Source organism: Dama dama, chromosome 5 (assembly GCF_033118175.1).
Source record: "Dama dama isolate Ldn47 chromosome 5, ASM3311817v1, whole genome shotgun sequence".
NCBI classification, from domain to species: Eukaryota; Metazoa; Chordata; class Mammalia; order Artiodactyla; family Cervidae; genus Dama; species Dama dama.
In genome coordinates, this window is record NC_083685.1 from 55,961,366 (window position 1) to 55,989,241 (window position 27,876).

Below are 27,876 nucleotides of genomic sequence, written 5' to 3' on the forward strand. Positions count from 1 at the left end.
TTTCTTACAGAAAGTAGAAAGTGTTAAAAGAAACACACCAAAAAAAATGATTGAAGTAAAATTCATTCTTTTTCCTTCTGTTTTACTTGAGTTGTTTATTCTGTTTGTGGATATGGCAGCAGAGAGATGAGTGGTCCAGAATTGGTATTTGATGATGTCAGGAGACTAGAGTAATGGCCTCGCACGGAGATAACATAGCAAAGTCTTGCATTGATTATTACCTCATCTTATTAGCTGATGGAGACCTTTGCAAAGACGAGATCGCAGAGCTTTTCAAGCATGCAACTTCCAGGATCCAATCCCTAGAGCTTGATAATCGTCACTGCCCAGTGGGACTGTATTAGGAATAGTGGTGGCTTCCTGTACTAAACTCCGTTTTATAGGAGAGCTATAATCACCTCCCGTCTCTCATTCAGATTGTTCAGATAACGTTATCACTTTCAGATTGACTTTGGTTTTCCTTCGTAGCAGTTACAGAATTAAAATCAGTCCTGCTCATTTGCTTGGGTTTGTCCTCCTCTGCTAGAATTTACATTTGCTGAGGTAGGTGAATTTCTGTTTTTTGTGTTGCTTTGGTGTTTTTGGCCAAGCCGCATGGCGTGCATGTGAAGGATCCTAGTTCCCTGTTCAGGGTTGAAACCTGTGCCTCTTGCAGTGGAAGTTCAGGGTCTTAACCCTTGTACCACCGGCGAAGTCCCAGTTTTTGTTTTGTAAACTACTAAACGTTTCTCCAGGAGCCAAAATAGTGGCACCTGAAGTTACTAAGTAAATATTTTTGGATGAGTGAATGAATGAATGAATAGGTTAAATACAGTTATTTGTCATTTCCACTGAAATATCCTCCCCAGACACATGTAGGTTGTCAGCTGGCGTGATTCTAGCCATTTTTGTGCTGAGAAGGATATTTTAAGAATAAATTTTGAATGAATTCTGTTTTAAACCCGTGAACAGTTGAGCACATAAAAGAAGCAACATAAAATCCATGTTTTCATGGGTTAATAATATTGTAACAGCTTCAGTCGCTCAGTCATGTCCGACTCTTGTGACCCCATGAACTGTAGCCCGCCAGGCTCCTCTGTCCATGGGATTCTCCAGGCAAGAATACTGGAGTGGGTTGCCATTCCCTTCTCCAGGGGATCTTCCTGATCCAGGGATCAAACCCAGGTCTCCTGCATTGCAGGCAGTTTCTTTACTACCTGAGCCGCCAGGGAAGCCCAAATAACATTGTAAATGGTGAGGTGTAAGACTGCTAGATACTCATGACTCAGGCAGTTAAAGCCTTTAGTTGTCACTAAAAATGTTTGAGAGGGGTTTTAAAATACAGTTGTCCCTTGGTACCTGAGGGGGAGGTGTTCAGGACCCACCTCGAATACCACAATCCATGGATGCTCAAGTTCTTTATATAAAATGGCTTATTGCACATCCTCCTGTAGACTTGTTTTTAAAAAATTTATTTAACTTTCGGCTGTGCTGTGTGTGCGTGGCTTTCCCGTGGGCTTGCTCTAGTTGCAGCAAGCAGCAGCTGCTCTTGGTTTTGGAGCTTGGGCTTCTCATTGCAGTGGCTTCTCTCACTGTGGAGCACAGGCTCGAGGTGTACAGGCTTCAGTAGTTGTAGCTCCAGGGCCCTGGAGTGCAGGCTCAGTAGTTGTGGCACATGGACTCAGCTGCCCCACGGCGAGTGGAATCCCATCCAGGGGTGGAACCCGTGTCCCCTGCATTGGCAGGCGTGTTCTTACCGACGGGTGCCACCAGGGAATTCCCCTCCTGTAGACTTTTAAGTCATCTCTGGATTATCTGTGATACCTAGTACAATCTAGATGTTGTGTAAATAGTTGCTGGAACAAATTGAAGTTTCACTCTTTGGAACTTTCTGGAGTTAATTTTTTCCAAATATTTTTGATCTGAGATTGGTTGAAACTATGAATGAGCAACATACAGATATGGAAAGCAGACTGCATTATTTTCCCCTTTATTCGAAGAGAATAGCCTAATAAGTACCCATATTTAAAACAGTGTTCTTTCCAGGAGCAATTGATTATACAATGTTATTAACCACTATGCTCTGCTGCCATTTTTTAAAATCAGTTAATTTAAGAATTGTTTTTATTTAAGTATAGCTGATTTACAGTGTTGTGTTAGTTTCAAGTGTAAAGCAAAGTGATGCAGTTATACAAATGTGTGTGTGTGTGTTTATTTTCAGATTTTTTTCCATGATAGGTTATTGTGAGATATCAAATACAGTTCCTTGTGCTATACAGTAGGGCCTTTTTAAACTCTGTTTTATACATAGTAGCATGTATCTGTTCATCTTAAACTTCCAAACTATTCCTCCCCCATGCTCATCCCCTCTTGGCCACCACAGAGTCTGTTCTTAATGTCTGTAAATCTGTTTCTGTTTTGTAGATGAGTTCATTTGTATCATATTTTAGATTTCACATGTAAGTGCTATCATACCGTATTTGTCCTTCTTTTTTGACCTCACTTAGTGTGATAATTTCTAGGCCCACCCATGTTGCTGCAAATAACACTCTTTTTGGAGACTAAGTTGTATTCCACTGTGCATATATATATATGTGTGTGTGTGTGTGTACATATATATGCCACACCTCCTTTGTCCATTCATCTGTCAATGGACATTTCGGTTGCTTCCATGTCTTGGGTATTATAAATTGTGCTGCTATGAACAGTGGACATCTTTTTTGCTGTCATCTTCTAAAGCATACCTTCCATATACCCTTTCTTAGGGTTTGGCTGTAACATAATGAGGAGTAAATCAAGACGGAGGAAAGCGTGGCCTGCGGGGCCTGGTGGACCCACCCTGGAAATCACAGAAGGAACTGCTGTTGAAGCAGAAGGTTGGGGCAAGGGAGGACTCAAGTAGAGTGGACCTAGGAAAGGAGAGGATTGATGAAACAGGCGTTACAGTGGGAGGCTTGGGAAAGGTTGATGATCTGATAAAGGGAATTGATGAAGTAGAAAGCAGAGACTCCATTAAACCTTAACCCGAGGAGCATGCTTCGTTGTATGGCCTGGGGCTAATGATGCTGACCCTGCACACGCTGAGAAGCCAATGCAGTCCTAGTCCCAGGGGCCGTGGGGAGCAGCATATTCACGGTCAGAAGAGTATAAATGCCCAACACTAGAAAATTGAGGTGGTTATAGGACAGAATGTGTTATCAGCCTTGATAGTGTGAGAGTATGTGGATAGCAGATGAAAATTAGGCAGTAGGAGGTCATTGAGGAAAGATGGAGGAGGGGATGAAAACAAGTTTTTCCTAGAAAATTACACCCTATGCCTGATAAAGCACAACGGTGGCTTAGTATGTGGTACAGAATCCATCTGGTCGAGGGGCTGAACTGGGGTTATCACTACTTCGGGAGGAAGTGGGGAAGAGGCAGTAGGGGAAAGTGAGCTGTCAAGGCTAGACCTCCATAGATCATGTCTGAAAATGAGAAGTCATGTAGAAGCATAGTATTTGCAAATAGGATGTATCTTTTATATACTAGGAAGAGACTCAGTTCAGATGGTTCAAATGCAGACCTTAATGAAGAAACTGTTTATGGTGCTGTGGGTTGGGCTTACATGAGGGTCCTGATACCCTTAGGGCTGGAGGGACAGGAGAGGAAATAATAAATGCTAATTTAAAAAGCTGTATATACCAAACCCCTGAGCCCTGAAACAATGAGGAGTAACCACCCAGGGGCTCTGTGCTCAGGAATTAGGTAAAGCTGGGAGAGAGGGCGATAAATACACTCACCTCTTCCCCAGACACAGAGACAGGTGGAGAATGGATCTGTGGTGAGGGGTTAAACCAGGAATAACCAACCCAGGGTAACCACCAAGAGAAGCCCAAACCAGGACTAGCTTCTCTTTCGAGTCCAGCTCAGGGTGAGGATGCCAGCAGTGGGATTATAGTATTGTGTGATAAGCTCTTCTGTACAGCTTGATGTTTGACCTTCTGCAGGTGTGAATTTAATAGAACATTTTAATATACATACCTTTATTCAGCACCTATCATATCATCCGATGTGCTAGAAGCTTGGTGGACTGGAGAGACTCAGTCTCCTCTTAATTCCTTATTGTCTCCTTGGAGAGAGAAGATGCTAAACCAACCATCAAACAAAATAATCAGTATAATTACAAATTATGATGAATGCTGTAAGTTTAATTTCATAGCATGCAGAAAGTTAGCACTACTTGTATGAACTTAAGTCTTTAATAGGGATACTGCACTGATTTTTAAAATATAATTATTTGAGAACAGGAACAGTTCTTTTCTTGAGTAGCTTGTTGAGCTCAAACGGCATGCTGCAAATCAGATCTACAAACACAACAGCTGTCTCATTTGTTCCCTTGTTACTCATTTTAATGAATCACTTGAACAGACTTCAAAACGTTAAATTAGATATATAAGCATGCTTGAAGACTTATATCATAATATCATATTTCAAATTTAGTAGTGATATCATTGTCTAAACATAGTAAGTTTTAAGAAAGTCAGTTTTTTAGCTACTTTGCCCTCTATAAATAACGTGGTAGTAAAACACACAGCAGATAAAAATTAACCGAAGAATCCATAACATCCAAGTATAGAGAGCTGGGGAAGTTCCCCCACATCCCTTCTTCCTGACATAGGAACCTTGATGCTTGGAGTAAATCTTTTGAGGGTCCTCAGAGGTGGAAATTTGCTGCTCCTTGCCTTTGTAGTAGGGAACTGAGCAACAAGAAAGTTGGGAAGGCATTACCAGCACAGAGTTTTCCTCTGTGTTCTTGATACTTCCTGTTGCCGAGGGTTTGTCCAAAGGGGAAAGGTAAAGGAACAGAGGAAGATGTCTGTCAGCTGTCTTCTCATTCCTCTTGCCTTTCATAGCATTCACAGCAGGCTGAGAACAGAAAAAAAAAAATGTTACCTCTTGTGTTCCTCTACCCTGACCATTTGCTTATTAAAATAAACCTTGACTACTCCGTCTCCCCTGATTTAGGCCTCTCTGTTTCCTCCATGAAAAAGCTGGTGAGGGTGTTTAAAGCTGATAACTGTGTCACATATAAGATATAGTCATAAATCACTGGAAATGAACTGTTTTTAGAACCTGCCAGAACTATCACACTAATGCACTTCTACAAAGGGCGGTAAATGTGATCATTAAGGGAACTGTTTATCTTAGTCCCTTTGTTCATCTCTGAATGTTTTTTTGGTATGAATCCTCTTACTTGTTTTATATACAGTTCTGGGAAACAGATCTTACCAGTGCAGGAGTTTTAGATGTGCAAGTCCATACATACGGGAGAAAAATCTAGTATCACATCTCTGGAGATTATTTTATTTAAAATAATCATAAGTTATTTAGCATTCTGATTCTTTCAGAGGTTAAGACGTGGAACCACTGGGTCACTGACACCCCGAAACGCTGAAGACTTGTATCTCCCCTTCAGGAGTGATTGCCAGGTGTTTTGTTCAGTGAGTGAAGTTTGTGTAGCTCTGGCCGGTGGGCTTGCAGAGGTGTGTCACCAGTCAGAAGGAGCGGAGGGGCTCACGTGACTGGTTGTTTACATAAGTCAGTAGCAGCGTCTGTCATCTTCATATTTAAAGAACTGTACATGTTAGTGCGAAACTCGGGTATAAAATGGGCCGCCGGTTTGGAGGCGAGTCGGCTGCTGCAGCAGATGAGATCATAGACAAAACCCACACCCCTCTCCAGACAGAAAGATCCCCATGGAGATAAGCCTGCTTTCTGGGAGGAGTCATCAGCCACGTCTGCCATCCCTGTTAAGCGTCTCTGTTTCACTTTACCTGTCCCTCGATTTGAAGTGCAGTGAAAACGAATACAGAGCTTGCCAGAGGCATCTTTGTGGAAGTGATTCTGTTTTAGCCACTCATGTCAAAGGCACCTGAAAAACACCTGAGGTTAAAGCAGGCTGACCAGGTGAACTTAGAAAGTAGCAGTTAGTAAATTGTCTTCTTAAATATCCAGAAACCCATATGCCACCTGGGTGCAATCTAGAGATGCCAACTTTTCCTTAAAAGGTAATGATGAAAGGTCCAAAGGTGCATAAGGAAACAGTGAACCTACCTAAGTTGATACAAGAGTTTTGTCTTCGGAGCAAAAGTGTTGAATACGAATTTAGAAGTTAGCTTTCTGTCCTTGAGGAACTGATTCATAGAAGTCCAAAGTAATCTCCTTGTGCCTTGCACTTTGGGTTCTATTTGGGGTTTTCCTGATTTCTGAAGTGCCTGCCTCTTTTATGTTTTCTCTGCTCACGAGGGCTCCACTAGGGGGCAGAAAACAGAACGGAATACAGAGGAAACCAGTGCACTGCCTCTGCTGTAATGCGATGCCCTGTGTCTGCTGCTCTTTCTGGACACCTTGGGGAAGGTCTTTCTGTTTTGTGTATTTCACATAATAGCATCTATTTCATGCTATATATTTAAAGTGTAAATGCTTATTCAGGCTTAATGATAGTTTCTCAATTAATTCATCATCACAGTATATTTCTTTTGCTTTTCTAGCGTGTTTCTGGCATCGAACCTCAAACCACTAATTATTATTTATGGACGACCATAATGATGGTCCCTGTGAGGTTCACCTTATCCATGAATACTGTTCTTCATTCATTCACTCAGGAACCACTCATTGGGTTCCTACTTTTGTCAAGCCTTGTGTGTGTTAGGTTTTGAGACGAGAGCAGTGAAGAGAGAGTTCTTAGGAGGCTGCACATGGCAAATGTTTATGTGCAATTGCTCCCCAAGCCATTTGGTGAAAGGACTAGGCTGAGAGGACAAAGAAGGGATTCCTTTTTTTTTTTTCCTTTCAATTCTTTTATAATTTTTTAATAAAATTTTTGAAGGTTATACTTCATTTGCAGTTATTATAAAGTATTGATTACATCCCCCATGTTGTACAGTACATCCTGGTAGCCTGTTTTACAGCCAGTAGTTTGTACCTCCCTCCCCCCACCCCCACTTCTGCAAGGAATTGTCCTCCTCCCCGCAAGGAATACGTGATGGCTACAATGCTGGGTAGTTTTTATTTCTGATTATCCCTTACCAACTGCTCCTAAAGATTAGAAAACCATATGGGGTTGGTGTGGGGACCTCAGTGACAGGTCTAGGAGACTAGCTAAAGGTCTTTTTTTTTTTTTCTTTCTTTCTTTCTTTGTCTTTGCTCCACCAAAAATTAGATCTAGTTACCTGAAACTCATTAACCTCTGCCAGCCTAGGGTTACAGAATATTAATCTTTAAGTGAAAACCTCGTTAATTTGTCTTTTCATGGTCAATTATTCAACAAAATATAGAACCGGTGCTTTTGATTTGATTTTCTTTTATTTTTTAAAGCTAGTCAGGTTTTAACTAGAGATAACTCTTGTTGTTGTATAGTGGCTAAGTCATGTCAGATGCTTTGCGACCCCATGGACTGCAGGCCACCAAGCTCCTCTGTCCATGGGATTCTCCAGGCAAGAATACTGCAATAGGTCACCATTTCCCTCTCCAGGGATCTGTCTACCCAGGGCTCAAACCCTGGGTCCCCTGCATTGGCAGGTGGATTCTTTACCACTGAGCCACCAGGGAAGCCCAGAGATACTTGGTTTCTCCTCAGCTTCTCTATTTTTGGACCGAACTATCCTATGTTCATTGTAGGTAATGTATAACTAGATTGCCTAATCTTTTAATCTTAAGGTATAAACATTTATTCTGAGAATATCTTCAGTTTACAATGCCTAACATTAAGTTGAAGTATCAAAAAGTCTTTTTTTCTGGAATAAATTCTTTTTCTGTTAGATTTAATAAATCATTCTATACAGAATGAGATTGCCATTATTGGTAAACAAATGCTACCATTTCTTTCAAGAAGATAATACATGTTTATTTTCATCATTATGTGCTTAGAGCATCAGCTGCATACTGTACAAAATTAGACAAGGCCCAGTAGGACATCCTTTGAGTTATAATTAAATATCTTAATTGCTAGAGTGTATCTGGGATTCTATGCTAAGGAAGCCCATGGTGAATAAATGTCCTGTGTTTTTATAGTCCTTAGGTGTGTTTTCTTTATCAGGTTTCAGAAAGCATTTCAGTGAGGGCTTCACCTTTATTTCTGTAAATCCTAGCATGAAAGCAACACCTGGAAAAATTAATGACTCTTAGTGAATGTTAGTGAAATATTAATGAATTAAAATTTTAAACCCAAGAATTTTAAGCTTCTGAAAGTTAGAAATGTGGCTCAGGAAAGCAAAAACACACCATCTGTGTTTTAAAAGTTAGCTGCTTAGCACTGACACATATACACTGCCATGTGTAAAATACATAGCCATTGAGAAGCTACCGGAGAGCACAGAGGCCTCAGCTTGGTGCTCTGTGATGACAAGAGGGGGATAACGGCGGTGGGGGCACAGGAGGGAGGGGACGCACAGGAGGGAGGAGAATATCTGAAGATATTCTCAGAATAAATTGTAAAGCAATTATCCTCCAGTTTTTTAGAAAAAGTTAGCTGCTTTGAAAGTATGTATGTACATGAATAAAAATTAGATGAAAATATGGAAAAATGTATTTTTGATGGTGGTAGGATTATATATAATTTCCTCCAGTTTTTCTGTTGAATTTGTCGTTGATTGTAGTTTATTTTGTTAAGAAAATGCCTATACAATTTACACAGTTTTATTCTGGAGAACACTTCTCTTGGATCTCAGATAACTTCCAGAAATATGGATTCTACATGTGAAGTTTATAATATACTAGTATAGGGCTAAGTCTGTTGCTATAGGTTTTTCTTTTTCTTCTTTTAATAGCTGAGTTTTTAGAATTAAATGCAGAGGATAAAATCTAAACAAATTCTATCCAGCAATTAATAACAAAAAATAATTTTTCATAACTTAGACTGAATATTTTTTCCTACACTAATAGCATACTCCTTTGAATTTTTTATAGTCTTAGCACACCCTACCCCTCCTACCAGCAATCCCAGTTGATAAAGCATTGTGGGTTTTAGCTAGAAATTTCCCCCTGTGTTTGAGCTAGAATGACTTCACTTTTTAGGAACAGGACAAGAATTAGAACTATTGCCTTTGGGAATTTCCTGGCAGTCCAGTGGTTAGGACTCTGTGCTTCCACTGCCAAGGACACAGGTTCGATCCCTGGTCGGGGAACTATTAATAAGCTCCCACAAGCCATGTAGCACACAGCCAAAGAATTGTTGCCTTTAACATGCCTACACTACTCATGGACCAAGTGGGGTACAGGGACTTTTACACACATGTACATATTCCATCTGACTCCCTGTCTACATGTATCTACTTCAGTAGCACCTACAGTCTTAGGAACGGGGCAGGGACTAGATCAGAGAGTGGACATACTGGGTGGAAAAATATAGGCAGGATATCCTCTTTCAGAATTTCATGACAGGCTGATCCCACCATAAGGGTTTGTGGTCTTCTGAAGCCCTCTAATTAAACAGAGGAAGCGATACCATTTTTTTTTTCCTACTTGTCCTCTCCCTTCCAGATCTACACCACCTTCACTCTAGTTAAATACCACCAATTATATATTTAAAGTAAAAGCCTGAAATGTGGATTTCTGTGGCCAAGTGTGGGATGTCCCAGTGACGTCTCTGCAAACCCAGAGCCAATCCCTGTGCTTCGGGCTCAAGGTCTATATTTAGAAAACAGTGTGGATCCTGTATTTTCACAATGTTGTAAACATGTTTGTGTGGCTATTTTTAGCTTCTGCAGACTTTAGTGAACTTCCAAGTTGGCAAGTCAGACACAGTCAGTTGCCGTCTGTTACCTCAGATGCCAGCACTTTGTGAATGACTGATTGTCTTGTGTTTCTAACATATTTAAAGCAGAGACGTGTGTAAGTTATCTTGTGTCAACTGCATGTGACATGTTTATATGTTTTATTATACATATGGTCTTTTTTTTAAAAGCTTTTATGAACTGTATAACTTCAGTAACAGTTTTTCTTGGAGTTTAGGATGAGTTGGGTCCTGCCAGATGGGGCCAGCAGAAATAGCTAGTCTTTTTCTCTTTCCCCCAGCCCTTCTCTCCCAGTCCTCAGCGTTAATTCATGTACTTGTAGATCCTTCCAGTCACGGTTCTTTCCAGTCCAGTGTCACTCAGTTCAGTCGCTCAGTCGTGTCCGACTCTTTGCGACCCCATGAACCGCAGCACGCCAGGCCTCCCTGTCCATCACCAACTCCCAGAGTTTACTCAAACTCATGTCCATTGAGTCGGTGATGCCATCCAACCATCTCATCCTCTGTCGTCCCCTCCTCCTCCCACCCTAAGTCTTTGCTAGCATCGGGGTCTTTTCAAATGAGTCAGCTCTTCGCATCAGGTGGCTAAAGTATTGGAGTTTCAGCTTCAACATCAGTCCTTCCAGTGAACACCCAGGACTGATCTGCTTTAGGATGGACTGGTTGAATCTCCTTGCAGTCCAAGGGACTCTCAAGACTCTTCTTCAACACCACAGTTCAAAAGCATCAATTCTTTGGCACTCAGCTTTCTTTAGAGTCCAACTCTCACATCCATACATGACCACTGGAAAAACCATAGCCTTGACTAGACGGAACTTTGTTGGCAAAGTAATGTCTCTGCTTTTTAATATGCTGTCTAGGTTGGTCATAACTTTCCTTCCAAGGAGCAAGCGTCTTTTAATTTCATGGCTGCAGTCACCATCTGCAGTGATTTTGGAGCCCAAAAAAATGAAGCCTGTCACTGTTTCCATTGTTTCCCCATCTATTTCCCATGAAGTGATGGGACCAGATGCCATGATCTTTGTTTTCTGAATGTTGAGTTTTAAGCCAACTTTTTGACTCTCCTCTTTCACTTTCATCAAGAGGCTTTTTAGTTCCTCTTCACTTTCTGCCATAAGGGTGGTGTCATCTGCATATCTGAGGTTATTGATACTTCTCCCGACAATCTTGATCGCAGCTTGTGCTTCCTCCAGCCCAGCGTTTCTCATGATGTACTCTGCATATAAGTTAAATTTAAGCAAGGTGACAGTATACAGCCTTGATGTACTCATTTCCCGATTTGGAACCAGTCTGTTGTTCCATGTCCAGGTCTAACTGTTGTTTCCTGACCTGCATACAGATTTCTCAGGAGGCAGGTCAGGTGGTCTGGTATTTCCATCTCTTTCAGAATTTTCCACAGTTTATTGTGATCCACACAGTCAAAGGCTTTGGCATAGTCAATAAAGCAGAAGTAGATGTTTTTCTGGAACTCTCTTGCTTTTTTGATGATCCAGTGGATGTTGGCCATTTGATTTCTGGTTCCTCTGCCTTTTCTAAATACAGCTTGAATATCTGGAAGTTCTCCGTTCACGTACTGTTGAAGCCTGGCTTGGAGAATTTTGATCATTACTTTACTAGCGTGTGAGATGAGTGCAATTGTGTGGTAGTTTGAGCATTCTTTGGCATTGCCTTTCTTAGGGATTGGAATGAAAACTGACCTTTTCCAGTCCTGTGGCCACTGCTGAGTTTTCCAAACTCGTTGGCATATAGAATGCAGCACTTTCACAGCATCATCTTTTAGAATTTGAAATAGCTCAACTGGAATTCCATTGTCTCCACTAGCTTTGTTCATGGTGATGCTTCCTAAGGCCCACTTGACTTCACATTCCAGGATGTCTGGCTCTAGGTGAGTGATCATACCATCTTGATTATCTGGGTTGTGAAGACCTTTTTTGTATAGTTCTTCTGTGTATTCTTGCCACCTCTTCTTAATATCTTCTGCTTCTGTTAGGTCCCTTCCATTTCTGCCCTTTATTGAGCCCATCTTTGCCTGAATCATTCCCTTAGTATCTCTAATTTTCTTGAAGAGATCTCTAGTCTTTCCCTTTTTACTTCCTATTGCTCAAAGGTTATAAGACTTGGGCGGTGTAGAGGGAGATGGAAAGTTGACAGAAAAAAGAAAGCCGGGCTCTTTTTAGGGCCAAGACATCATAGAATGGGCAAGATGGTACTGATTAGTTGAAAAAGAGGGCTGAAAATTAGTTGAAAATTAGTTGATCATTAGTTGAAAAATGATCAGCAGCTTTTTTTATAGGGTGAGATGATTATCTGGATGTCACGTGAATGAAAGTGTTTCCCCCAAAGAATCACGTCTTTCCAAAGGATAATGCTCCCCTCTTTCATTGAAGGGGGGCGGGGGTGGGGGGAGCATCCCTGTCAGCACTCGGGCTCAGTCTTCTATGGTCCCACCAAAGATCCTCTTCATTCATTGTCAGTGGAGTAATTTTTGTGTCATGTTCGGCTTTGTGCTTACTTCTCTTACTTCTCTTGGGTGAGATTCTTCTTCCTTGCCTCTTGAACTTAATGTGCTTTATAGTCAATGACTCCAGAATGCATAATTCATCTCTTTGGAAGTATATCTTTCCAAGGAAGCCTTTCATTGCTGCATACCTTTTGTTCCGGAAGCTTTAGATTGAGTTTTATGTCAAGAAGAAAATTATACAAAGCATTATTCTGGCTCATTCAAGATAAATGTAATTATGGAAATTGAAATTTTGTTTTGTACCACTTTATGCTTCTCCTCTACTTCTTAATGTGAAAGTGTTGTTTCCAAAGTGTCATCCAGATAGCAGTGTTTTACTTTATTGTGAATTGTGAATGTTCAGTACAAAACGGGAGAAAAGGAGAATGTTTTTCTATGTTTTGCTGGAAACTAAAAATGGTAGCTTTATTCCAGAATTAATTATTAATTTTGAATTGAATAGCTAAACAAGAAAGAGTTTAGGCCCTTGTTGGGTTTATCAAAGATAAGTTTTTTTTAATTTCAAAGTGTTATTTGTGTTATATTTTTTAAAATGTCACTATTTAAGCAAGCATGTTCTTTTCCCAAGGATAATATTAATGAAAACAGTGCAGGGGACATGCATTTGTGGGGCACAGTAAAATCAGGAAACATATTCACATAATCGTCAGCATCTCAGGCACAGCAGCCTACAGTAACATTTCACAATTTTAAACATTCATTGTGGGTTTTCTTATTTAGAACTGTAACCTCTTTAGCAATTGGTATTGCCTCTTGCTCAAGCCGAAGAAATAGACTTTAAAGCAGCACTGTCCAATGATAGCAAGTACACGCATATGGCTAAATTAAATGAACTGGAAAATCCACTCCTGAGTGGCACCAGACACGTCTTAAGTTCTCTGTAGCTGCATGTGACTTGTAGCTGCTGTGATGGTCAACATAGCCATTTGCACCATGCCAGAAAGGTCTGTTGGACAGCATTGCTCTGAAACTGCGCTTAGAATTTGTTCCTGTGCTAGAAATTATGGTGATTTTCAGATGTGATAGCAATTTCGTACCACTGAAACAACAAAATTTAAAGTTCTCACATCTTATTCTTCACTTAAACATGTCCCTTGACACTGTACTTCTTCATAGTACATGCCTTGTTGCCTTTATTCTCCTAATGATATTACATCCTGCCCTCAGAGACAGGAATGTCATTACACACACACACCCCAAAGTTGAATATATAGGAGAAGAGTTGTATATATAATTAAATATACTAACATAAATGTTTTGTAACTAAAATATGTAGCTGCCTCGATACTGTAGGGACTTGTCTGAAGTTGTGGTCTGAGGCTGTCGTTCCAGGATTGTAGCACACTGGCTTGGTTCCATATGGTTCCGTATTGACTTGTATCTTGACTGAGTAGTTTCACTTTTTGTTGACTGAACCTTGCAGAGGAGGAGATTTGACGGGATTTGTAGCTGAACTCTTAGAGCAACGAGAAGACCCACTGTCGGTTTGGCATAGCATTGATTTACACAGAGACTAGGTTCGTAAAGAGCAGAGACGGCATCTTCAGGGTCACCAGGAGGCATTGATTCATTCATTCATTTGCTCAGGTAACAGCTGTCACACTTGTCTTTTAAGGCACCACATCCTTGCCTGCTTGGCACTCTGCTGAGCGCTCAGATGGAAGAGAAATGAGACAAGGTCTTGGGTAGGAAACCGCTGTTCAGAGGACTTCATGACGGTCAGGAGAAGCATACTCAGATAGAAATTTGCACAGGTGCTCTGGATACCCTGGAGCAGTCAGCTTTACCTGGAGCAGGTCATAGAGTGCCAGAGAAGGTGTTGATGGACAGGAAGGAGTTGCAGTTTCCCTTCACAGCAGATCCCAGTTACTCCAAAGTGGAAAAGATTAGTTCCTGGCCAAGCCCTCTCAGTGTTTGGAAATTTTTCAAACCATGGGGGAGGGGGATCTTTAAAATGCCATTCAAAAGCATCATTTTAATGACTGTGTCAGACTCCTTCATAGAAACGTATCTTAATTTATTTCCTCAATTTCCTACTGTCACCAGTTTGCTTCCTGGTTTGCTTAGGAGTGAGGAGTTTCCCAGGACGTGGAATTTTGACTTGTAAAAACAGGGATGGTCCTGGGGAAACTGGGATGGTTGGTCACCTTACCTATTGTTGCATATTTAGATTGTTTCAAATATTTACTCATATAACCAACATTGTACTGAGTGCTTGAATGCCCTATGTATTTAGCTGTCTTTTGGATTATTGCCTTCAGTGAGACTCCTAGAGATGAAATGAATGGTTTGATGACTCTGGACCTGTGTAAAGCTCACAGCCCTTTATGGTACTTTTGCTGTTTTCAGCTAAATTGGGAGGAATCTGTCTGGACATTTGTGCTACCTCTGCTTCCATGGATTCTTAGGGAGATATGCAAAAGACACAGCCAGGTACACACTTGCTCTGGAAGTCACTACAGCTGCCGTCCTAAATCTCCAGCTAACCAGATAACATAGGACTCCCAAATACCTTTCACCTAGGCCAAAGGCAGGCTGAAGGCTGATCCCTGAAGTTGAGGTGGACTCGCTGACGCCACCGTCCTGTGATCACACACTGATGGGAGCGCACTGGCTCTTGGAGTACTTGGTCACAGGCCAAGGGTGAGATGACATGAAACCCAAGGCAGGCGGTCTTTCTTGCCAGTGCAGGTTCACTATGAAATCACCCCAAGCCTTCATCCCCAGCCTCACAGGATGTTGCAAGTTTATCTTGCATCCATGTTAGCCAGTCTCTTGCCTCTTAGCTTCCTCCTCGTCAGGGTGAGGAAACCTTGGAAATTCACAGGGTTAGTGTGTCCCATAACCCTCACACTTGGAAATATGATGAGAGATGAACTTGTATTCACAAGTGAAAATATATATTCAACCTGCCCCACCATGCTGTGTTGAGAGGTGACCTACCTTCCTGAGGAATTTTAGGAATGAATGTGCCTAGTTGGGGTCCAGAGTCTCATATTAAACTCTTCTTTGTAGTAAGAAGTAAAGGCAAGTCCTGTTTCAAGCATTCTTATCATGTGTCCCCAGGAGTCCTGTGAACCCCTGAAACTGCAATATTATTTATGTGCCTTTTTTAAAGAAAAGGTTATATTGCTTTTGTAAGATTCACAGAGAGGTCTAATGATCCCAAAAGGTGTGAGAACTAGTTTGTGTATGTAAAATACCAGGGAGGTTTTGTCGTTGCTGTTTTGTTTATTCCTTTGATATAGGACTTCCTCCAGAGTTTTGAGGTAGGCATCAGTTTAGCAATGATTTCAACAAGTAAATGAGATGCACTTTCATTAATCATTTAAAATTCCCTGAAATTTTTTTTCCAGCTACCATAGTGTTTGAGTTAAATTTGATTTTTGTTATTTTTGCTAGCTTTGCTATTATGAAACTGCTTTAGGTCCAGCTAATTTGCTTTTGTCCAGACACTGTATGTAAACCCCTATTTAAGAAGTTTGTGGCACAGTTGTTAGCCTACCTCTAGGCATTGTCTTGCATTATTTTTGGTGTATTCTTTTGTTTATATTACTAAGCTAAAGTTAGCACAGATAACACTAGGCTAGAAGATGGTGACAATAGTTTGAAAACAGGAAATTTTAGGCTTGTGTGTGTTTGGAACAGATGATCTTAATGACAGAGCCAATGGAGTGGAAACTTCCACTGAGCCTGTTTTTTCCTTATTTTGCTCTATGAGAAAAGATGGTGCTTCCTGGAAAACAACTCAAGTATTTTAAAGCAAATGGTTTTCTTTTGTCCCTGCTTCATGGCTAATTTGTTTTTCTTTATTTTATTTACCCTAGTTGTATTATTATTCTGGAAAGTTAATGTTTTTAATAGGAAAAGTAATTCCCAAAGTGCTTATTTTAGATATTTAAATATCTATGTATATGACTGTTTACTGACATGGAATGTTAAGACCACCAGACTTTGGGAGAAGAAATTTGTTTCTCTATTTTAAGTGCTTCCAACTTTCCTTTTTTTTTTTTTAACCCTCTAAATTCCAGTTTTTAAAACAAAGTAGTTATACTTTGTCTAAGCTGTTTCCTGACTAAGACTCAGTCTCTCCAGATGTATCCTGGAATTCTATATTTAAAAGAAAGGCTAAATTTATTCACTAACTGCAGAATGAAGAGGAATATGCATTTCCATACAGATGTAAGCTCTTTTGTCTTGTGTACATCATTCCTAGATTTTAAAATATTAATTAATAGGCATCCTTTTTTAGAGCATTTTGAAGCATAAGCTTTTTAAAAATGTAATATTTTTAAAATTATAACAGTACTGAATGGAAAGTCCTTGAAAAAAAATCAGACACAAAATTATAAAAATATGAAACTAGTCTGACCCTCCCAACCCTATTCCTGGAATGACCGCAGTTAACACTTCCGATGTATCTCCTTCCAGACCTGCCCTCTAAACACAGTTTATACATACATACAAGATCATTTCAGACAAAATGGAATCATGCAATTCTGTAGCTTTTTTTTTAAGTTTAACAATTATCTTGTGAGTATTTTTCATATATGTGCTTCCCAGGTGGCTCAGTGATAAAGAATTCGCCTGCAAGAGATGCAGGTTCGATCCCTGGGTTGGAAAAATCCTCTAGAAAAGGAAATGGTAGACCACTCCAATATTCATGCCTGAAAAATCCCATGGACAGAGGAGCCTGGCGGGCTACAGTCCATGGGGTCACAAGAGTTGGAGAAAACTTAACAACTGAACATGCATACATTTTTCATATATACGGATTTGTCTCACTTTTTAAATGTTTTGCATCAATTTATTATTGTATTTATATCTCGAGATTTATTTAAATTTAATCATTACCCTGCTGGTGAAGTTTAGATTAAAACCTCCCTTATTAAAAAATAGCATTTTCATTTAGTGAAATACCTATCTTTGTTAACATTTTACAGATTTCCAAGATTGTACATAAATTTTGAATTCACAGTTGTGACCTTCTTTCCTTAAATTTCAGTCGTGAAATACCTTTTAAGAGATTTCAGAATAAGAAAGTTCCACTCTTTTTTTCCACCAATTTCCTAGGATAATAGTGGGTTAGTAAAATTACAGTGGTGATGTTTCATGATGGAAGGGTGGTTGACTCAAGAATATAGAAAGTGCTATTCTTCAGCTTGTCCGGTCAAGGTCAAGTTGAGGATTCAGCGACTATGACAGACCTGCAGACCTGGATGGAGTCATTAGAGGTTTTTCTGAACCACCCGAAGGGAACATACTACCTAGGACCTGTGTGCTGAGATCTCAGAGAAGCAGGAGCAAGTAGGTTAGGTGCCTTAGCTCAGAGCAAGCTGAGGGAAGTTGCAAAGAAGAGTCTCAAGCTAACTCTTGAAGGCAGAGTAGGGTCGTTGGGTGAGAGTAAGAGGATGTGTTAGACTGAAAACAACAAAATGTGTGTGTTGCCTGGAGAGGCAGGGAGGGTAAGTATTGTTTTGATGTATAATAAGTATGGTTTTGTACACCGACCTTAGTTTGGGCTACCCTAGTAACAACAGTGGACTTCTTATTTTCTCTCCCTGAGGTCTTTTCATTTAAGTTCACTGGCTGTCCGCAGCAGACACAAAAAAGTTTAAGGAATGGTCTCAGCTTTCAAAGAACTGGATGTCAGGTTGGGAAAATAATTCATGAGTATTTGGAACGTTTGGAAATGTACATAGTAAGATAACTGTAGCCCACCAGGCTCCTGTGTCCATGGGTCTCTCCAGGCAAGCATACTGGAATGGGCTGCCATTTCCTCCTTCAGAGGATCTGTCCAACCTAGGGATGGAACTCAGGTCTCCTCATTGCAGGCAGACTCTTTATCGTCTGAGCCACCAGTGAAAATGACAAAATAACAGATGGTTCTAAGCTATCCATAGCCATGCAGAAGACTTTTGCGAAGACTCCAGAGAGCAGGTGTGGCAAGACAAGGGAAAGACTTGAACAGAACTTTGAAGAATGGTTAGGTTTCCAATAGTAGAAAGGAGTTCAAATATACTCTCTAGTGGGGTAAATACTGTGGACAAAATTGAGGAGAGAACAGATAAACTGCTTTGGTGGCAGCAGAAGGCTTGAGAAGAGAAGGAATTAGATAAAGTCTTAAAAGAACCTCTATACTTGTTTGTTTGCTTAATTCTTTTTCGAAAACCAGCCTAATTCTGTCTGAGCACATTTGAATCACCTGGTGAGCATTTGAAATGCCCTATGCTGAAACATCCCTTTTGGTGCAGTGGTTAAGACTTTACACTTCCAATGCAGAGGATTTTGGTTCGATCCCTGGTCAGGAAACTAAGATCCCACATGCTGCATGGTGTGGCCAAAAATTAAAAAAAAAAAAAAACAAGAAAACCTCTCATAGCTGTAGAGTTTTAAAACAGATGAATTTATGGTTTATGCACCTCTGTCTTTGCTGAATAATTCTTCTCAGCCCAGTTGTTAATGGACTGGGAAGATTGCAGTCATGTCAGTATCCCTATAATGCATAGAGAGTGTGAGAACTTCCATATTTTCATCCGTGTCTCCCTTGACATATTCAGCATTGCCTGAGCACCAGCCTAAGACTAGGAGAAGATGAAAGGTGAAAAGACATGGCTCCAAGTCCTCAAGAAGCTCACTTGTAGGGATGTCAAACTCTGTAACCGGAAATGAGGGGGAAACGGAGAGCTTGAAGGGGACCATTCAAGGATGGTTTCCCAAAGTCTGAGCTAAATCTAGGAATGGATTATGTGCTAAGGGCCAGAATGTATCAGGGCCAGAGGCAGTACAGAAGCAGAGTATTAAGGGACCTGCATGTATTTCCAATACAGTTGAAAGGCTGAGCAGCAAAAAGTGGGGCTGGAGAGATAGCAGAAGCTGGAGAGCCCCGTGTTCTTGCCAGAGAGAGTTTGGCTTATCCTGCAGGCAGCAGGCAGTCACCGAATATAGGGGATAGGTAAAAGCAATAATGCAAATACTCTAAGCATTGTAGATATTTAGTTTCACTGTCTGATGTAAATATATGTCCATTGGGATTTGTGCACTCTCTGTGGCTGTTCTCTTTTGACTTTCATATAGTAGCCAAATTTAATCTTGAAGCCCTGAGATGGGACATGGGCATCAGACTGTGGTGCTTTTAAGCTGCTTCAAAATGCAGACCTGCTGGTGCAATCTTATTTTAACGCATCATTTATTCAACTTCAGGTTGAACTGACTGTTGCATGTAGGCAATGACAGCAAAATAAATGTTTGCATAGCTCCCTTAACCACACCTGCTCTTTAGCCAGTGGGTAAAATGATTTTTCACATGTATTTTGTTTAAAATGGCTTTGAGTGTTTCCTAAAAAAATGTGTCCTTGTTTGGTCCGTTCCTGCAGTGTAGAACTGGTAAGGCAATGTACAGCTTTCTCTGGGGCTACCAAGGCAGCAAGGATAAAAATAGGGCAAACTTTAAGAATCCCAGATATTTTCGGATAACAAAGACTGATTTATGTGGACCGAGTTTGTGCTCAGACAAAACATAGAGAAGCTTTTGTGCTGCGATTAGCGAGGGTGCTGAGGTCAGTTCTCTTGTTGAGCATCAAGCTTTATTCTGTGGCTAAATCACGCTTTGTACCCTAATCCAGAGAACCTTTGTATCTGCCTTATTAAAGTGTGTAGTTTATGTAATTGCTTTTGTTTTCCCATTTAAGCTGTGCCAGATTCAATGAGAGTGACTCATTTTGTGACTGAGACAAACACTCGCATTTGGACCATGTTAAAAATAAATAAATAAGTGGCAGGTGCTGCTGGGCTAAATTCTGTGTTTTCATGTTGTAATTTCCTGCTGCAAGGGTTCATCTCTTAGATTATGTCTTCTCGGCCTCTGTCATCGCTAGCCCCAATCTGCCCAGTGCCCACGATTCACTGCTGCTCGTTTCTTGGCTGTTTATTTTCATTTCCAAGGGTCTTTTACATGTTAACAGTATCATTTCAAGAGGGAAACATAGAGATGGATGGGGGAGCTACAGTCAGCCGGATGATCAAGAGTGATATGAGAACTGTAGCAAAGGGACGTATTGCATTGTTCTCTCTTTTTGTTGTTTTCCCAGGGGGTTTTGTGCGTGTGTTTTGGCAAAGCTCGCTTGTGTCTACTTTATTATATATGCATTCGGCATTGGAGCTCTTTTTCTCAGGTGGAAGAGGTTTGGAAAGCATGCCTTTCTATTCAGGGTGGCCCATGTATCTAATCTAATAACCTGAAAATTGTGACGACTTCACAGTCTTACGGGAATTCTGTTTATTGTATAAATATTTCTATGTACTTGGCCCTGGGCTATGCATTGAGTATGTAATGGCAAATAAAATAGACATGGCCACTGTCTACTCAGACTTTACGATCTGCTTGGAAAGTTAGATACTAAATAAAGAAATACAAAGAAAATTTGATCACAGAATTATAAAAATCAATACATAGGTAAGTGATGAGATCCCTAAAATCATGCCCTACTCTACACTAGGGAGTGATGGGTTGAGGGTGGTCAAGAAAGAGAAACCTAAAGGTCAAAGTCTGCCTGGCAAAGAGAGGAAGGAACATTCTGGACTTAGGAAGCAGCATGTGCAAAGTTCCCGAGACAGGAGACAGTTTGACATCCTATAAATCATATGATTAGCAGGAGAAGGGACAGCTGATTAAACTTAAGAGAAAAAAAAAATGACTGTATTTAAGAATTTAGAGATGAACTATACAAGCACAACAATATGGTAGCATTTAGTATAGGGGCAGATAACCTTGCATACTGGCTTCCCTGGTCGCTCCGATGGTAGAGAATCTACTTGTGATGCAGGAGACCCAGGTTTGATCTTTGGATTGGGAAGATCTGGAGAAGAGAAAGGCAACCCACTCCAGTGTTCTTGCCTGGAGAATTCCATGGACAGAGGAGTCTGACGGGCTACAGTCTGTGGGGTTGCAAAGAGGTGGACACGACTGAGCAAATAACACACAACCCTGCATACATCTTACAGCCTGAGAGCTGCACTGAAGGACAGGATAGAAACTGATGCCTGTAATATTTAGTCTGAGTCATAGGGGGATGCGTGAATTATGTTCAATGAATTATGTAGTAAGGCATTTTAGAAAGATTTCCTTGCACCAACCACATTAAAGTTTTAAAAAGTCATTTCTGTATTTAAAGACAGAACTTTCACCATCTGGAGAAATCACTTACAAAAAGATAATGATTCCTTGATAGCCCTGGATAAGTGACATAATACTGTGTTTTCCTTTTTCTTTACTTGTCTATTCCTTTTTAAAGCTTACTGCTTGATAAGGAGGTAGCCATGAGGGCATGATTTTTACTAAGAGATGATATTTATTTATTTTGAAATAAATAGACTTATGAATGGATTTTTATAATCCAGAATCCAGTGCTAAATTCATGTGGATTTAACACTTTATAACTTTTCAGTATTATCTAAAGCATCTGTAGAACTCCAACAGTGCCTTCTTCTGGACACTAATCATTTGCTTTTAACTTTGAGCTGCAGTCAGACTGAGAAATTAATTGAAAATCTTGATGATAGGGTCTTCCCTGGTGGTCCAGTAGTTAAGAATTCAGCTTGCAATACAGGGGACACAGGTTCAGTTCCTGGGCAGAGAACTAATATCCCACATGCAACGGAACACCTGACCCCATGCACCACGCTAGAGAGTCTGTGCTCCACAACCAAAGATCCTGCATGCCGCAGCTAAGACCCAGTGCAGCCAAATAGATATTTTTTAAAATCTTGTTGATATTAAAGAAGTACATATATAATATTTTAGGTCTTTGTGATTTTTCTACTTGATCTTCTCATTAAAGGATTGCATAAGTTTTTCCATGAAGGAATACCAGTCCATTTGACAGTTTGTTGTTATTGAGTCACTAAGTCACGGGGTCCGACTCTTTTGCAACCACTTGAACTGTAGCCTGCCAGGCTCCTCTGTCTGTAGTCCTGCATATATTTTACTAGGGTTGCTATATTCTCAAATATTTGCAAGTATGACGAGTGTTTTCTTCATAGCCAGTAGATTCTTGGAGAGAAGAAATCATGAATTTCCTATCATTTCTTCACACAAATAACCTAGCATGTCATTTATAGTATAATCAATAACTTATGAACTGATTATTTCATTGATTTAGCTCTTAATATATCTAAATTTTCATGGGTGAATTCAATTTAAAGAATCTTTTAAAATGTGAAACCTGAAGTTATCACCCTGGTTGATTCAGTTATTGGAACAGTTGTCCGAATTATTATAGACCACATGAACTGGGTTTTGCACCACTCCAGTCCCTTAATTTTCATTTTCTCTGCCTCAGAGAATTGTCACAGCTTCCTAGGTGTGACTCCATCAATGAACTACAAGTCAAAATTAATTCGTGTCAGAATTTATTTAAAAAGGTGGTCATTATGGAGGCTGAGACTAAACACCTATTGGAGAAGTGTATGTGGGTTTTAGTTAGTCCTTCTCTCGATTTACATGTATTTTTCAGGATAAAATAAAGCAGGTTTTAGTGGATACTGCCATGCCTTTTGTGTTACAGATGCCAAGTTCTGCAAAAGAAAAAAAAAAATAGAGACCCTATCATGTCACTACATGTAGTAGTCCTTTCAGTGATTATAAATTTTGTAGATTTTTTTAAACAAAGGGATCAATATGTTAATGAAGAAACAGAAGTACTATTTGGGGAAGGGGGATTGGCCTACGTTATGGTACCAATGTCATGAACATTCTTTGTCTGATTAGACTGTTGTGTGTGTGCACTCAGTCATGTCTGATTCTTTGCGACCCCATGGACTGCAGCCCACCATGCTCCTCTGTCCATGGAATTTTCCAGGCAAGAACACTGTAGTGGGTTGCCATTTCCTTCTCCAGGGGATCTTCCTGACCCAGGGATCGAATCCATGTCTCCTGTACTCTCAGGCATATTCTTTACTACTGCACCACCTGGGAAGCCTGAATAGACTATAGGTGGAGCACCAAACTCATATACTGCTCTGAAGAAAATTTCTGAACATGCTATAAGCATAAAGCTGTCAGTAACCTCCCCCCCAAGTTATCACTGGAAGAGACATACTCTGTCTTGTTACACTTTTCCAAAATTAGGGGACTGAGATGTGACTGATGCTCCATCATGTTCTCCAGATGGGCTGAAGTGGACAATGTCCATGAAGAAGATTTGATTCCCTTGGGGTGCATACGTTACTGTTTCTCAGTTCTTCCACTTCCTGGTGGTCTGACCTTGTATGTTCAGTCTAGAGCAGAGAATGACTCTTGGTAGGTAACTTGAATCTTGCTAAAATGGGCCCTTTTTGGTCTGACTGCCCACTCAGGAAGACCCTCACAGAAGAGTAAGGCTTCATTTTGTCTCTGGACAGAGATGTCGGGTTTAAAAACTGATGAAGTCAACTGTTTCAGACAATTGGTTGCATTTTTTTTTTTTTTATTTGATCAATGTTGAGGTTAAAGAGGATAACAGTGAAAGACTTTCTAGGCTTCTTTATGCATAATATGAAAGTCCTTTGCCCTTTCTTGAACTGAGTTGTATATTTCTGTTGTTACCATTAAGTTGTAGGAGTTCTGTGTATATTCGGTACATTAATGTCTTATCAGATATATGATTTGCAAGTGTTTTCTCCCTTCCTGTGAGTTGTGTTTTCACCCTTTGATCATGTCCTTCTTTAAAATATAGACGTTTTAAATTTTGATGCAGTCCAGTTTATCTGTTTTTTTTTTTGTTTCCTATGCTCTTAGTGTCATATTCAAGTAATCATTGTCAAATTTAACATTGTGAAGCGTTCCCCTATGTGCTTTTCTAAGAGTTTTATAGTTTTAGCTCTTACATTTAGGTTTTTGATCCATTTTGAGTTAATCTCTGTATAATGTAAGGTGAGGGTCTAATTTAATTCTTTTGCAAGTGGATATCTGGTTTTTCCAGCACCATTTACTTTTTTATATTTAATGAAAACTAAATCTTCCTTGATTTGTTGACTTGATAGTACAGTCAGTATAATGTCTTCTAATATCAAGCAATGTCTTCTAATACTTTATCAGATGATAGAGCATAATAAGTGTGTATACACACACATTATTGAGTTAATTGACTAGACACCAGTAAACTTGGCAGGAATGGTAGATTATTCTATGAAAACAAAACATCATATGTGACTTTCTCTAGTCAATGATTTTGTAAATTTGATTTGACAAATGTGCATCTGAAAAACTTCTCTCAGCTTAACACTGGGTGGATATTTTTGTTTTGTTCCTAGGCATGGAAGAGGAGATGGTTTGTGTTACGCAGTGGCCGTTTAACTGGAGACCCAGATGTCTTGGAATATTACAAAAATGATCACGCCAAGAAGCCTATCCGTATTATTGATTTAAATTTATGTCAGCAAGTTGATGCTGGATTGACATTTAACAAAAAAGAGTTTGAAAACAGCTACATTTTTGATATCAACACCATTGACCGGATTTTCTACTTGGTAGCCGACAGCGAGGAGGAAATGAATAAGTGGGTTCGTTGTATTTGTGACATCTGTGGGTTTAATCCTACAGAAGAAGGTAAGTTCAGGATTTTGTGATTCACCCTGAGTTCTCCTTTATTACTGCATTTTAAAAGCCATTATAAAATTCATTGTTATTTCAGTTACACAATATATTTTTTAGAATAGTAACAACATGTAGAAAAAGCACACCTCTCAATGTCTACAGAGAAACTTTATGTAAATTTTAGAAGGAAAGACTATCATTGTGGGGCAATGTCTAAATAAGGTCCTGAAGATGACAAGAAGGCATACTTAAAATTTAAGAGTGTTTCTTGAGTTCCAGTGTAAATACTAAGTTAAACCTTAACACTGCTGATACTTGATATTTCAACCTATTAAAATAACATTTTCATGCAACTTAATTCTTCAGAAGTTTTTTGAACTGAAGTATAGTTGCTATACAGTATTATATGTCACAGCTGTACGATATAATGGTTCACGGTTTTTAAAGGGTGTGCTCTTTATAAATAAAATATTGGCTATATACTCTGTGTTGTACAATATATCCTTACAGCTTTTTTAATGCATAATAGCTTGAATCTCTTAATCCCCTTTGAATCTCTTAATGCCCTTATCTTGAGGTCCCTTAACCTTATCTTGCCCCTCTCCCTCCCCACTCCCTACTGGTAATCACTAATTTCATCTCTGTATCTGAGTCTGCTTCTTTTTTGTTGTATTCACTAGTCTGTAACATTTTTTAAATGCCACATTTGAGTGATATCATAAGGTGTTTGTATTTTTTTTGTCTGACTTATTTCACTTAACATAACACTCTCCAGGTCTATTTATGTTGTTGCAAGTGGCAACGTGACTTTTTCATGACCAAGTATTATTCTATTATATATATTATATTGATGGTATATATTACAGTATATCATATCACATCATGATATAATACATACATTATATTCCATTATATGTATATATATAAACACCACACCCTCTTTATCCATTCGTCTAATAATGGACACAGGGCTTATTTTTAAACTCTATTGGATTGTGGAGTTATGAAATAGCCAAGGTGACTATCAATACCTATGAAAAGAAAATTGAGAATCAGTCACAAAACATGATGAAAAAGGAAAAACATCTCAATTTACTTAACACAGATGCCCTATAAAGCATGTGGAGGAAGAAGGGACCTGAGTTTGGAAACAGGTAGTGAAGAAAAGCTTCTTAGAAAAGACCAATTGTGAACTGTAGGCTTTTGAAGGAAGTAGTATTCTGTCTACATGAATGAAAGGAGGGATGCAGAACCTGCAGGCTTAGGAGCTAGGGAAGGATGCAGTGGTGAAGTAGACTCCTCCTTGGTTGGAGAAAAGGACTGTGAATGATAGAGGCAAGGGAAGAGTTTCTTAAGTATCTAATATTTGGGTGCCTGTCCTGGAAGAACCTATGGCAAAAGTCATGTACGGATGTGAGAATTGGACCATAAAGAAGGCTGAGTGCCAAAGAATTGTTGCTTTCAAACTGTGGTGTTGGAGAAGACTCTTGAGAGTCCCTTGAACAGCAAGGAGATCAAAACAGTCAATCCTAAAGGCAATCAGCTGTAAATATTCATTGGAAGGACTGATGCTGAAGCTGAAACTCCAATACTTTGGTCACCTATAGTGAAGAGTCAAATCTCTGGAAAAGACCCTGATGCTGGGAACAATTGAGGGCAGGAGGAGAAGGGGGAGACAGAGGATGAGATGGTTGGATGGTATCACCAACTCAGTGGACATGAGTTTGAGCAAACCCAGGAGACAGTGAAGTACAGGGAAGCCTGGAGTGCTGCAGTCCATGGGGTTGCAAAAAGTTGGATGTGACTGAGCAACTGAACAACAGCCTGGAAGAATTGAGTGATTAAAGACCTCAAGAAGAATTTTACAGGTGGAATTCCTCTTACAAATAGCTGTGAAAAGAAGAGAAGTGAAAAGCAAAGGAGAAAAGGAAAGACATTCCCATTTGAATGCAGAGTTCCAAAGAATAGCCAGGAGAGATAAGAAAGCTTTCTTCAGCGATCTGTGCAAAGAAATAGAGGAAAACAACAGAATGGGAAAGACTAGAGATCTCTTCAAGAAAATTAGAGATACCAAGGGAACATTTCATGCAAAGATAGGTTCGATAAAGGACAGAAATGGTATGGACCTAACAGAAGCAGAAGATATTAAGAAGAGGTGGCAAGAATACACAGAGGAACTGTACAAAAAAGATCTTCATGACCCAGATAATCATGATGGTGTGATCACTCACCTAGAACCAGACATCCTGGAATGTGAAGTCAAGTGGGCCTTAGAAAGCATCACTACGAACAAAGCTAGTGGAGGTGATGGAATTCCAGTTGAACTACTTCAAATCCTAAAAGATGATGCTGTGAAAGTGCTGCACTCAACATGCCAGCAAATTTGGAAAACTCAGCAGTGGCCACAGGACTGGAAAAGGTCAGTTTTCATTCCAATCCCAAAGAAAGGCAATGCCAAAGAATGTTCAAACTACCGCACAATTGCACTCATCTCAGAGGCTAGTAAAGTAATGCTCAAAATTCTCCAAGCCAGGCTTCAGCAATACGTGAACTGTTAACTTCCAGATGTTCAAGCTGGATTTAGAAAAGGCAGAGGAACCAGAGATCAAATTGCCAACATTCACTGGATCATCGAAAAAGCAAGAGAGTTCCAGAAAAACTTATATTTCTGCTTCATTGACTATGCCAAAGTGTTCGACTCTGTGGATCACAATAAACTGTGGAAAATCCTGAAAGAGATGGGAATACCAGACCATCTGACCTGCCTTCTGAGAAACCTGTATGCAGGTCAGGAAGCAACAGTTAGAACTGGACATGGAACAACAGACTTGTTCCAAATAGGAAAAGGAGTTCGTCAAGGCTGTATACTGTCACCCTGCTTATTTAACTTATATGCAGAGTACATCATGAGAAACACTGGGCTAGATGAAGCACAAGCTGGAATCAAGATTGCCAGGAGAAATATCAATAACCTCAGATATGCAGATGACACCACCCTTATGGCAGAAAGTGAAGAGGAACTGAAAAGCC

General features: G+C 39.9%; 1 protein-coding gene across 6 annotated transcripts in view; it reads left to right on the forward strand.

Annotated features, from left to right (window-relative positions):
* The window catches only part of GAB1 (GRB2 associated binding protein 1), a 125,567-nt gene that overhangs the window by 59,772 nt on the left and 37,919 nt on the right, over positions 1-27,876 (forward strand). For all 6 annotated transcript variants that reach the window (XM_061142411.1, XM_061142409.1, XM_061142408.1 and 3 more), the window contains exon 2: positions 24,564-24,858. In XM_061142411.1, coding sequence (XP_060998394.1) covers positions 24,564-24,858 — 295 coding nt within the window. The remainder of the gene's footprint in view (positions 1-24,563; positions 24,859-27,876) is intronic.